The sequence below is a fragment of the Ursus maritimus genome, unplaced genomic scaffold, assembly GCF_017311325.1.
Source record: "Ursus maritimus isolate PB19 unplaced genomic scaffold, ASM1731132v1 scaffold_20, whole genome shotgun sequence".
NCBI classification, from domain to species: Eukaryota; Metazoa; Chordata; class Mammalia; order Carnivora; family Ursidae; genus Ursus; species Ursus maritimus.
Window position 1 is genome coordinate 56,973,184 of NW_024424453.1, and position 13,777 is coordinate 56,986,960.

The 13,777-nt window shown below is 37.9% G+C and overlaps 1 protein-coding gene across 1 annotated transcript in view; it reads left to right on the forward strand.

Moving 5' to 3' along the window:
• Positions 1–13,777, forward strand: part of TOPAZ1 (testis and ovary specific PAZ domain containing 1) — a 129,410-nt gene that overhangs the window by 31,863 nt on the left and 83,770 nt on the right. The window contains 1 exon segment of the mRNA XM_008711910.2: positions 13,090–13,154. Coding sequence (XP_008710132.2) covers positions 13,090–13,154 — 65 coding nt within the window.

Consider the following 13,777-nt stretch of genomic DNA (forward strand, 5'->3'; position numbering starts at 1 on the left):
GTGCCGTCCATGTTGCTGTAAATGTTGTGTAATCGTTCTTTCTGATGGCTAGTAATATTCCATTGTATATATGGACCACATCTTCTTTATCCATTGTTATGTTGAAGGGCATCTCAGCTCCTTCCACAATTTAGCTATTGTGGACAATGCTGCTATGAACATTGGGGTGCCTATGGCCCTTCTCTTCACTACGTCTGTATCTTTGGGGTAAATACCCAGTAGTGCAATGGCTGGGTCATAGGGTAGCTCAATTTTTAACTTTTTAAGGGACCTCCACACTGTTTTCCAGAGTGGCTGTACCAACTTGCATTCCCACCAACAATGTAGGAGGGATCCCCTTTCTCCACATCCTCTCCAGCAATTGTTGTTTCTTGCCTTGTCAATTTTTGCCATTCTAACTGGCATAAGGTGGTATCTTAGTGTTGTTTTGATTTGAATTTCCCTGATGGCTAATGATTTTGAACATTTTTTTATGTGTCTGTTAGCCATTTGTATGTCCTCATTGGAAAAGTGTCTGTTCATATCTTCTGCCCATTTTTTGATTTGTTTATTTGTTTCTTGAGTGTTGAGTTTGAGAATTCTTTGTAGATCTTGGATACCAGTCTTTTATCTGTAGTATCATTTGCAAATGTCTTCTCCCATTCCATGGGGTGCCTCTTAGTTTTTTTGATTGTTTCCTTGGCTGTGCAGAAGCTTTTTATCTTGATGAAGTCCCACAAGTTCATTTTTTCCTTTGTTTCTCTCGCCTTTGGAGATGTGTCATAAAAAAGGTTGCTGTGGCCGATGTCATAGAGGTTACCGCCTATGTTTTCCTCTAGGATTTTGATGGATTCCTGTCTCACATCGAGGTCTTTCATCCATTTGGAGTTTATCTTTGTGTCTGGTGTGAGAGAGTGGTCAAGTTTCATTCTTTTGCATGTAGCTGTCCAATTTTCCCAGCACCATTTATTGAAGAGACTGTCTTTTTTCCACTGGATGTTTTTTCCTGCTTTATCAAAAATTAGTTGCCCAAGAGCCGAGGGTCCATTTCTGGGTTCTCTATTCTGTTCCATTGGTCCATGTGTCTGTTTTTGTGCCAGTACCATGCTGTCTTTGTGATCACAGCTTTGTAGTACAGCTTGAAATCCGGCAACGTGATGCCTCCGGCTTTGTTTTTCCTTTTCAACAATTCCTTGGCGATTCGGGGCCTTTTCTGGTTCCACACAAATTTAAGGGCTATTTTTTCCAGTTCTTTGAAAAATGTCATCGGTATTTTTATTGGGATAGCATTGAAAGTGGAGATTGCTCTGAGTAGCATATACATTTTAACTATGTTAATTCTTCCGGTCCATGTGCATGGAATATTTTTCCATCTTTTTGTGTCTTCTTCAGTGTCTCTCAGGAGTGATTTGTAGTTTCTAGAATATAGATCCTTTCCGTGTCTGGTTCAGTTAATTCCAAGATAACGTATGATTTTTGGTGATATTGTAAGTGGGATGGATTCCCTAATTTCTCTTTCTTCAGTCTCAATGTCCGTGTATAGCAATGCAACTGATTTCTGAGCTTTGTTTTTGTATTCTGCCACACTACTGAATTGCTCTATAACTTCTAGTAGTTTGGGAGTGGCTTCTTTTGGGTTTTCCATATACAGTATCATGTCATCTGCAAAGAGAGACAGTTTGACTTCTTCTTTGCCGATTTGAATACCTTTGATCCCTTTTTGTCGTCTGATTGCTGTTGCAAGGACTTCTAGTACTATGTTGAATAATAGTGGCGAGAGTGGGCATCCTTGTCATTTTCCTGATCTTAAGGGAAAGGCTTCCAGCTTTTCCCCATCGAGAATGATATTTGCTGTAGGCTTTTCATAGATGGTTTTTATGAAATTGAGGAATGTACCCTCTATCCATGCACTCTGAAGAGTTTTAATCCGGAAAGGATGCTGTATTTTGTCAAATGCTTTTTCTGCATCTGTCGAGAGGATCATATGATTTTTGGCTTTTTTCTTGTTGATATAATCTATGACACTGATCGATTTGCGAATGTTGAACCACCCTTGCATCCCAGGGATGAATCCCACTTGGTCATGATGGATAATCCTTTTAATGTACTGTTGGATCCTATTAGCTAGGATCTTGTTGAGAATTTTGCGTCCATATTCATCAGGGATATCGGTCTGTAATTCTTCTTTTTGATGGGGTCTTTGCCTGGTTTGGGGATCAAGGTAATATTGGCCTCCTAGAATGAGTTTCGTAGCTTTCCTTCTGTTTCTATTTTTTGAAATAGCTTTAGGAGAATAGGTATTATTTCTTCTTTGAATGTTTGGTAGAATTCCCCGGGGAATCCATCAGGCCCTGGCGTTTTGTTTTTTGGAAGGTTTTTTTTTAAAAAGATTTTATTTATTTACTTGACAGAGATAGAGACAGCCAGCAAGAGAGGGAACACAAGCAGGGGAGTGGGAGAGGAAGAAGCAGGCTCATAGCGGAGGAGCCTGATATGGGGCCCGATCCCACAATGCCGGGATCACGCTCCGAGCCGAAGGCAGACGCTTAACTGCTGTGCCACCCAGGCGCCCCTTTTGGAAGGTTTTTAATCGCTCTTTCAATCTCTTCATAATTAATTGGTCTGTTTAAAAAATCAGTTTCTTCCTGTTTCAGTCTTGGTAGTTTATAGGTTTCCAGGAAGGCTTCCATCTCATCCAGATTGCTTAATTTATTGGCATAAAGTTGTTGATAAAAGTTTCTCATAATCCTTCCAATTTCATTGGTGTTGGTTGTGACCTCTCCCTTTTCATTCATAATTTTATTAATTTGGGTCCTTACTCTATTCTTTTGGATAAGTCTTGCCAGTGGTTTGTCTATTTTATTTATTCTTTCAAAGAACCAGCTTCTAGTTCTGTTGATCTGCTCTACTGTGCTCCTGGTTTCTAATTCATTGATCTCTGCTCTAATCTTGATCAACTGCTTTCTCGTGCATGGATTAGGCCTATTCTTCTGTTGCTGTTCCAGCTTCTTGAGGTGAGAATATAAAAACTACATTTTAGATTTTTCTACTCTTTTGAGTGAGGTTTGGATGGCTATATATTTTTCCTTAGGACTGCCTTTGCAGTGTCCTATAGGTTTTGGACCATTGTGTTTTCATTCTCGTTGGTCTCCATAAATTGTTTAAATTGATTTTTGATTTCCTGGTTTATCGAATCATTCTTGAGCAGGATGGTTCTTAGTCTCCAAGTGTTTGAGTTTCTTCCAAATTTTTCCTTGGAATTAAGTTCCAATTTCAAAGATTGTGGTCTGAGAACATGCAGGGAATAATCTCAGTCTTTTGGTATCGCTTGAGACCTGTTTTGTGACCCAGAACATGGTCTATTCTTGAGAATGTTCCATGGGCGTTAGAATAGAATGAGTGTTCTTTTGTTCTGGGGTGTAGTGTTCTATATATATCTATGAGGTCCAACTCGTCAAGTATGGTATTCAAAGCTCTTGTTTCATTGTTGATTTTCTGCTTAGGTGATCTATCTATTGCTGATAGTGGAGTGTTGAGGTCCCCTACTATTAACGCATTTTTATCTATGTGTCTCTTTATTCTGGTTAAGAGTTGGCTTGTGGGGGCGCCTGGGTAGCGCAGTCGTTAAGCATCTCCATTCAGCTCAGGGCATGATCCTGGCATTCCGGGATCGAGTCCCACATCAGGCTCCTCCGCTGGGAGCCTCCTTCTTCTTCTCCCACTCCCCTGCCGTGTTCCCTTTCTGGCTGGCTATCTCTCTATCAGATAAATAAATAAAATCTTAAAAAAAAAAGAGTTGGCTTGTGTATCTTGTTTCTCCCCTGTTGGGGGCATATATATTTATAATTGTCATATCCACTTGTTGGATACATCCTTTAAGAATAAGAGAGTGCCCTTCTGTGTCTCTAACTATAGTCTTTAGTTTAAAATCCAATCTCTCTATATGAGAATTGCTATCCCAGCTTTCTTTTGAGGTCCATTGGCATGAAAGATGGTATTCCATCCCTTTACTTTCAGTCTGGATGTATCTTTAGGTTCAAAGTGAGTCTCTGTAGACAGCAAATGGATGGGTCATGTCTTTTTATCCAGTCTGCAACCCTTTGGCATTTTATGGGAGCATTTAGGCCATTCACATTGAGACTGATTATTGAGAGATATGATTTTAATGATGCCATGTTGCCAGTAAAGTCTTTGTTTGTATAGATTGTGACTTTCTGTTCTGTCTCACTGTTGGGGCCTTTTTACTTTTATAGAACCCCCCTTGATATCTCCTGTAGGGCTTGGTTCGTGGTTACAAAATTGGTCAGTGACTGGTGATTCTGGAAGGTCTTTATCTTTCCATCAATTCTGAATGACAGCCTTGCTGGATATAGGATCCTTGGCTGCATGTTTTTCTCTGAAAGAGCTTTAAAAATGCCCCCCCCAACCCTTTCTCTTATTCCAGGTCTGTGTAGACAGGTCTGATGTAATTCTGATACCTTTGCCTTGGTACGTGAGAAATTTCTTTGCCCTGGCTGCTTTCAATACTGTATCCTCGGATCTAATATTTGCATATTGCACTATGACTTGATGTGGTGTAGGTTTGTCGTGGTTGTTCTTGGGAGGGATCCTCTCTGCCACTTGGACGCGAATGCTTCTTTCCTTTGTTAGATTAGGGAAGTTTTTCATCTACAATTTGTTCAATATCTCTTCTAGACCTCTGTTTTTTTCCACCCCCTTGGGGATGCCGATGATTCTGACATTGAAACATTTCATTGAGTCAGTAATCTCCCGTAACCTACATTCTTGAGATTGGATTTTTTTGAGCCAAGATTCTTTTTTAGCTTTCTCTTCTACTAACCCATCCTCCAATTCGCCAATTTGTTCTTCAGCCTCATTCACCCTGGCCATCAGAGCCTCTAGTTTTGACTGCATTTGATTCATAGCATTTTTAATTTCTGCCAGATTCGCTCTAATTTCCACCCTTAGAGATTCTATATTCTCGTTAATATTTTCATTAACATTTTTTTCAAGTCTACACATCATCTTGACCATTGTTACTCTGAATTCCATTTCTGATAATTTGGTTATATCCATATCCATCAGTTCTGTGGCAGCATCCACAGACTCATTGTGTTTTCTTTGCTGGGGGGGAGTTCTCCTTCTCGTCATTCTGCTGAGGAGAGGTTGCAGGGTTGTTCAGTGCCCAAATTATTGACCAGGACCTGTGCAGTGTGTACTTATTTTATAGGGACCTTAGATATGTGAGCTTCTTGATTTTTCAGCCTGCCTTCTGGGGAAAGGGCCTGACATGCTGATACTCAGGCATCCCTGTTTGGATAGAGTCTCCCTGTCCCCTGCGAGGGGGGATGGGGATGGGTACACTGTGAGCCGGTATTTCCAGGCTTTTGTTCTCTGGCGGCTTTCCCTGGCGGTTTGCTGTGCCTCTTCTGAGAGTCAGAGCAGCAGTGGCCGTATCCCAGCCTCTATCTCAGAACAGAGGGATCGCAGTCCTCTCTCCACTGGGCTCTTCTGGCCACTTTAACTCTGCTTCTGTTGGTGCTGCTAAACCCTACAGCATCCCGGGATGTGCACCCCACACCCAGCGTCCCAGCCCTCTCTTCCAGAGCTGGCGCGTCACTGTCCTTTGTGTTTCTAACACTGCCAGCCGCCAGTCGCCCCCACGCGCTCCGGAGTTCCGTTTCACTGTGGTTCGGGTGCGCACTCCAGAGCTCTGGTTTGCATACTGGTCGCACGCGTTCCCTGCTCACGGTCTCAGTCTGCTCTCTTGCGGGTGCCAGACCTCGAGTCAGCCCATTCCCCAGTGCAGGTGGCTACCACTTCCCTGTGCCCAAATGCGGCAGCTCCCTCCCCCTTCAGTTTATCTTCCGATATCTTTGCGCGGATTCACGGCTCCCCACTTCGTACCTCAGTACTCAGTGCTGGAGATGTTCATTTGCAGAGATCCAGATATATGTTCCTGCCTCTCAGACTGATTCCGTGGGTGTTCAGGATGGTCTGGTACCTATCCAGCTCGACTCGGGACCAACTGAAAAAGGGGACCCCTACTCCTCCACCATCTTAACTCCTCCTCCACGATTTTTTTTTTTTACTTGACCCATGGAGGCTGCTGGTTGCACGTCTTTTTTTTTTTTAATAATATTTTTTTATCATATTATGTTTGTTACCATACAGTACATCCCTAGTTTTTGATGTAAAGTTCCATGATTCATTACTTGCGTATAATACCCAGTGGACCATGCAATACGTGCCCTCCTTAATACCCATCACCAGCCTATCCCAGTCCCCATCCCCCTCCCCTCTGAAGCCCTCAGTTTGTTTCCCAGAGTCCATAGTCTGTCATGGTTTTCTTGTTTTTGTTTAAGAGAAGGGGATGATACATTTATTCTTCTAATACCATGGTGAGCCTTAAAGTATCAACTTTTTAGAAAATACATGACTAGATAATAATATTTGTCTTTAAGATATCTATCTGGCCCCCAAATTTGGGAATTAAACTTTATTCATTTCTCTCCCCTTACATTTTAGAAGTTTGAGGGGATAGATTGGTTAACTTTAGGATGTACATGTGAGCTACCACTTTTCTGCATTTATATATAGTTTTCTATGAATTTTTAGAAATTCTTCCTTATTTATCTTTTTTTATATATATTAATTTATGTAATAACTAAGTAATATATATATTCTGTTTCTCCAGAGACCTTGTTGGGTTTTTTTGTTTGTTTGTTTAAAGATTTTTTTAAATGTTTTTTATTATATTATGTTAGTCACATACAGTACATGCCTGGTTTCTGATGCAAAGTTTGATGATTCATTAGATTTTATTTACTTATTTGACAGAGAGACAGCCAGCGAGAGAGGGAACACAAGCAGGGGGAGTAGGAGAGGAAGAAGCAGGCTCCCAGGGGAAGAGCCTGACGTGGGGCTCGATCCCAGAACTCCGGGATCAGCCCTGAGCCGAAGGCAGACGCTTAACGACTGAGCCACCCAGGCGCCCCAGAGACCTTGTTTTTATTTTGTCTTATATATCAGTTATACCCAGAATCCTTACGTAACAATTGTTAGGTTTACCATGGTTGTAGTAATTGCTTAATGAATCTAGTTTTGAACCCTAGAGAGTTAAAATGCTAGTATACTTTTTTTAAAGTTTTTATTTTGAAATAATTGTAGATCCACAGGAAATTGCAAAAGTAGTATAGAGAGGATGTAAGTACCCTTCAGCTAGTTTTCCCAGTGATTACATCTTTAAGTACAATATCAGAAACAGGAATCAGATATTAGATGTGAGTATATGTACTTCTGTGTATTTTATTAAGTGGGCAGATTTTTGTAGTCACTACTCCAATCAAGATAAAGAATTATTCCAACACTACAAAGATCTCCCTTATGTTATTCCTTGGTTACACCTTTCCCCCTACATCTAACATTCCTAATCTTAGCAAACGTTAATCTGTTTTCCATCTCTGTAATTTTGGTGGTTTTTTTTAATATTTTATGTATTTGACAGAGAGAGACACAGCAAGAGAGGGAACACAAGCAGGGGGAGTGGGAGAGGGAGAAGCACGCTTCCTGCTGAGCAGAGAGCCCGATGTGGGGCTCGATCCAAGGACCCTGGGATCATGACCCGAGTCGAAGGCAGACGCTTAACGACTGAGCCACCCAGGTGCCCCTGTAATTTTGGTATTTTGAAACAGATGTGGATTTGCTGAAGGTTGGCTAGGAGATTATTAATTTTGTTACTATTATAAAAGAACCAGCTTTGGTTTTATTGACTGATTTTTTTTCTCTGTTGTTCTGTTTTCTATTTCACTGACTTTGGTCATTATTTTCTCCTTTTTTCTGCTTTCTTTGGATTTTTCCCATCTTCCTGTAGTTTCTTAAGGTTGCAGCTAAGGTCATTGATTTAAAACTTACTCTTTTTAAGACAATTTAGTGTTATAAATTTATCCATGAATACTGCCTTAGCAGCATCCCACATTCTTTTAACTTGGAAATGGTTATAGAGTGATGAACAAAATATAATAGAAAAATTATTATTAAAAAAAAAGATTCACATGCAGTGGTAAGAAGTAACAGATCTCATGTACCCTTTACCCAGTTTCCCCCAATGGTAACATTGCAAAACTGTAGTACAATATCACAACCAGGATATTGACATTAATACAGTTAGAGATACAGAACATTTCCATCACAGCAACAATTCCTCTTGTTGCCCTTATAGCCATGCCTCCTTTCTTCCTGGCTACCCCTAACCATTCCTTAACCCTTGCCAATCATTAATCTGTTCTCCATTTCTATAATTTTGTCATTTCAAGAATGTTACATAAATGGAATCATTGAGAGTGTAACCTCTTCAGATTTTTTTTCCCAGCATAATCCTCTGGATAGTCATCAAGTTTGTTGCACGCATCAATAGTTCATTCATTTTTATTTCTTAGCAATACTCCATGGGATGGGTTACCACAGTTTATTTGAAAGATCTTCACTCACTGCTGGACATCTGCGTTGTTTACAGTTTTGGGCAATTACAAAAAAAGCTACTATAAACATTCGTGTACCAGTATCTGGTGAACTTAATTTTTAACTTCTCGAATAAATGCCCACGTCTGCAGTTGCTGGCTGTATGGTAATTGCAGGATAAGATTGTAACTTAGGTGAACTTAGCCTCCAGATACTCTTCTGCAGTAGCAGACAGTTTAAATATTTGTTCAGTTCTTTTAGCTTTAGCTGGGCTGTTTGGAGTCTACCTTACAAAAATATAGTTCAGTGGTCAGCAAGAAATCTGGATGAAGTTTATAAGCAGATTTCAGGGTTTCCTCTCTTAGGCTCTCTCCTTTCCTGGATTCCCAGCCTTACTTCCCAACTGGGACTTTATCCTAACTGACTTTATCCTAAACTTAGCCTTCTGGCTTGTTGTTTCAGTAAGGCAAATTTTTGGCCTTCTCAAGCAGTTCCAACTAGGACCTGCCTTCAGGAATAAAGCTAAAAGCAGAAGAGTTAGCCAGTGCTATTCCTTCTTTCCAAGTATAGACTTCCCTCCAGATTCTGCCAGCTTTTCATATATTTCTAGTGTTTTCAGGCAGAGATTTTTTAAATATTTTATCTAGGGATTATAGTTTTTACCTGCAGGAGGATTAGCCCAATGAGACATACTCTGCCATTTCTCAAAGTGGACCTATTGTATATTCTTTTTAATTTTATACAAATGGTAGCATTTTATACAAATGGTAACATACCATTCTTTATCTTGCTTTTTAAACTTAATATATAATGGAGTGTTTCTTTTCAATGTATGTAATCATGCCTTGTTTTTATAATTGTATAATTATCTACTGCATGAATATACTCTATTCAACAAGTTCCACTGTTGGTGGACACTTGGTTTGTTCCCATTTTTTGCTATTTAAATATTGCTGCATTATGTATCCTTGAACATAAGGCATTTTGTATATGCGCAAGAATTTTTGGATTAATTCTTAGAAGTAGAATTGTCAGATTGGCCTACATAAAGATGGCTGTGGTTTATACTTCCAACAACATTGGGTAAGAATGCCAGTTTTCTCCCCATACACTAACCAACTCAGTATTAAAATTTTTGTCCCATCTGTCTATTTTTACAAATGACTTTTAGTTTTAATTTGCTTTTCTCTTATGAGACTAAGCATCTTTTAGTATGTTGAAAGGCCATTTATGCTTTTTTATTAACTTTCTTTTTATGTTTTTTGCCCATTTTTCTTCTGAGATTTTGATCTTTTTTTTACTTGTAGGAACTTTTCATGTATTAAACATATTCTTCCATCACTCATTGTCAGGGAAATACAAATGAAAACTGCAATGAGATATCATCTCACACCTGTCAGAATGACTAAAATTAACAACCAAGACCAACAGATGTTGGCGAGGATGCAGAGAAAAGGGAACCCTCTTACACTGTTGGTGGGAATGCAGGCTGGTGCAGTCACTCTGGAAAACAGTATGGAGGTTCCTCAAAAAGTTAAAAATAGAACTGCCCTATGATTTAGCAATTGTACTACTAGGTATTTACCCAAAGGATACAAATCTACTGGTTTGAAGGGATATGTCCACCCCTGTGTTTATAGCAACATTATCAACAGTAGCCAAATTATGGGAAGAGCCCAAATGTCCACCAACTGATAAATGGATAAAGAAGATGTATTATATATATAACAGAATATTACTCAACCATAAAAATTAATGAATTCTTGCTGTTTGCAACAACATGGGTGGAGCTAGAGAATATTATGCTAAGTGAAATAAGTCAGAGAAAGACAAATACCATATGATTTCACTTATGTGTAGAATTTAAGAAACAAAACAGATGAACATGGGAGAAAAAAGAGAGGCAAACCATAAACAGACTCTTAACTATAGAGAACAAACAGGGTTGATGGAGGGGAGATGGGCAGAGGTATGGGTTAAATGGGTGAAGGCTATTAAGAAGGGCACTTGTGATGAGCTTTGGGTGTTTTATGTAATTGATGAATCACAAAATTCTACACCTGAAATTAGCATTACACCATATGTTAACTAACTGGAATTTAAATGAAAACTTGAAAGTGCAAAACAAAAGCACATAAACAAAAAATGTATTCTTTGTCATATGTTCCCTCACTTTCTCCTATTTTCTTCTCTGTAATCTGACTTGATTTAGGAGTTTTATTTTACCTTGAAGGAGGTTTTTATTTTTAGTCAATCTGTTAGTTTTCTGTTATGGTATTTGAGTTATGAGTCATATTTAGAGAAGCCCTTCCCCATTTCAGGATTTAAAATTTCCTCCTGTATTTTCTCCTGGTGTTATTTTCTGTTTTTTATTACGTTTGAATTTTCATCTATCTGAATCTAAAATTTATCTTGGGAGAAAGAATGTAGAGACAGTGTACCCTTTAAAAATTTTTTTGATGGATGGTTTTTGTATTCTCCTAGTATAAACAAACTGAGGGCTTCAGAGGGGAGGGGGTGGGGGAATGGGATAGGCTGGTGATGGGTATTAAGGAGGGCACGGTGCACTGGGTGTTATACGCAAGTAATGAATCATGGAACTTTACATCAAAAACTAGGGATGTACTGTATGGTGACTAACATAATATAATATTATTAAAAAAAGAAAATATCTAAAATATTTATATTCGTACCTGTTGATATCATAATTTTTTATTTCTGCTTTTGGTGTCATGCTTAGGCTTTTTCCACCCTCCAAATTATAAAAATACCCACCTTTATTTTATTTTTGCTACTTTTGACATTTATTTTTTATATTTAAATCTTTAATGAACCTAAAAAGTATTTTGACATATGGTGAGTTGGTACCAAAGTTGTTTTCTACCCAGTTAACTAGCCTGTTTTTCTACTGCCATGTATTGAATCATTTCCTCCCAAATTTCAAATGCTATCTTTAATATTCTCACATTTTTATGTATGGAACTATTCCTTTTCTTTTGTTTCATTGATTGCACGGGTCCTTGTACTAATACCATACTGTCAACTATTTGAAAAATAAAAATAGCAAGTAAAATAAAAATAAAACAAGGAAGGCTTGCTTTAAAAGACACGAAGGTGTAGTATAAATTTAAAATAATTTTTGGCTGTTCTCCTAAGAGTGCTTTTAAATTCACATAATAAAGTGGTTTTTAAAATGTATAAATTAATTTGGGGAGAATTAACATCTTTACCTTTAATAGTCTCATTCGGGAACATGACATATTTTTGTATTTGTGAATGTTTTATGTTTCTCTGTTGATTTTTATAATTTTCTTTGCAAGGATTAATAGTATATGCAGTGTGTATCATTATTTTAATATATGCTTATGTACTTTAAAAAAGAATAGTTGTTGGGGTGCCTGGGTGATTCAGTCGGTTAAGCATCTGACTCTTGATTTCAGCTCAGGTCATGATCTCTGGGTTGTCAGATTGAGCCCAGAGTTGAGCTCCATGCTGTGTATGAAGCCTGGTTAAAATTCTCTCTCTTCTCCATCTGCCCTTCCTTCCATGCCTGCATGTGCGTGTGCTCACGCTCTCTCTCTCTCTCAAAAAAAAAAAAAAAAAAAAAAAAAAAGATAGTTGTTAAGAGAGTACATTTTCAGAGTTCTCATCATAAGGAGAAAATTTTTTTTCTCTTGTTCTTTCTTTTTGCCATATTTCCATGAAAAGATGGGTGTTAGCTGAATCTACTGTAATGATTTTACAATATATGTAAATCCAGCCATCATGCTGTATGCCTTAAACTTATACAGTAATATATATCAATTCTTAATGAGACTGGAAAAAATTTTAATAATTAAAAAATTAAGTTTTTCAAAATTAAAAAGACTAGAGAGGGGGTGCCTGGGTGGGTCAGTCGTTAAGCGTCTGCCTTCGGCTCAGGGCGTGATCCCAGAGTCCTGGGATTGAGCCCCACATCAGGCTCCTCCACTGGGAGCCTGCTTCTTCCTCTAGCACTACCCCTGCCTATGTTCCCTCTCTTGCTGGCTGTCTTTCTCTGTTAAATAAATAAATAAAATTTTTTTAAAAAATAAAAATAGAAAAAAAAAAAGACTAGAGAGATGTAAAATAAGATATTAAATGATTATCTCTGCTCAAATGATAGGTGATTTGGGGGTTTATTTTCTTGATGCCGGCCTGTTTTTTCAAAAGTTTAATATTTACGCATGTATAACTTCCTTATAATTAGAAAGTCACAATTCCAGAACACTAATGTTAAATGTTTCGAGTATAGTGATATATGAAATACATATAAATACTTTTAATGAGAAAAATAAATGTTCATAAATACTGTCTGAAAATAAAAATTACTTAAAGCTTTTTATCTGAATGAAAACAAATATAACTTTAGTTGTTCATAATAATTTTAAATGTTGGCTTAACTAAAGGCGATGTCAAAAGCTGAGAAAATTTATGATTTCTATTAATTTTTCTCTTAACAGTGGAATTTTTAAGTCAATATTATTTCAAATAATACAGAATTGTCAGTTGGCCATTATGCTAGTGGTTTAATGAACATCTAATACATTCTAAATAATCTGGTAAGCCTCGTAGCTTAATATGGAATACAGAAATATTCACTTTGACTTTTTAACCATAATCTCTTTACAGTATAGATTTGCAGAAAAGGTGACTATTAAAGAAGAAAAAGAAAATATTTTTGAAGTTTGCAAAAGGTCTGTACCATTTTTAATTATGTAATTTAAAAATAGTCATATAATTTGTGTTTTGAGTGTGTTTTTTATTCTCTGCTCTATGTACTTGGGCTACTATGCCTTAAGCCATACATGGATATTATTAATTGGTATATCAGATATACCCAGATGTCAGGGATGCTTTCAGTTACCTTAAAGCTGTGACAAATATTTTTGAGCCATTAAAATATTTTTTTGAGGAAGGAATAAGGAATAGTGATAAAAGAAAAAAGAATGTGTACATGACTTTTATGAAGGTAAAATGATATAAATCAGGTGACTATTGCAGTTTGCAGGTATCTGATGTGGTTGTGGTAATTAGTACTAAGAGTTACAGTACACTCACTAGAACATATGCAAATACCAAGCTTAGAGTTGGAGGACACCTTGGAGATCACCTGATCCTTCCTGCACCCCCATTTTGCTGATGAGGCAAGGTATACTCAGATCAGGTGACAAATGTGTTCAAGTCCTTTTACATTGAGGCAGTAGTTTTCAAAGTGTGATCCTTGTAGCAGTAGCATCAAGTGGGAACATGTCACAAATACAGATTATTTGGTCCTGTCCGTGACCTGCTGAATCAAAAATTCTGGAGATGAGGCCCA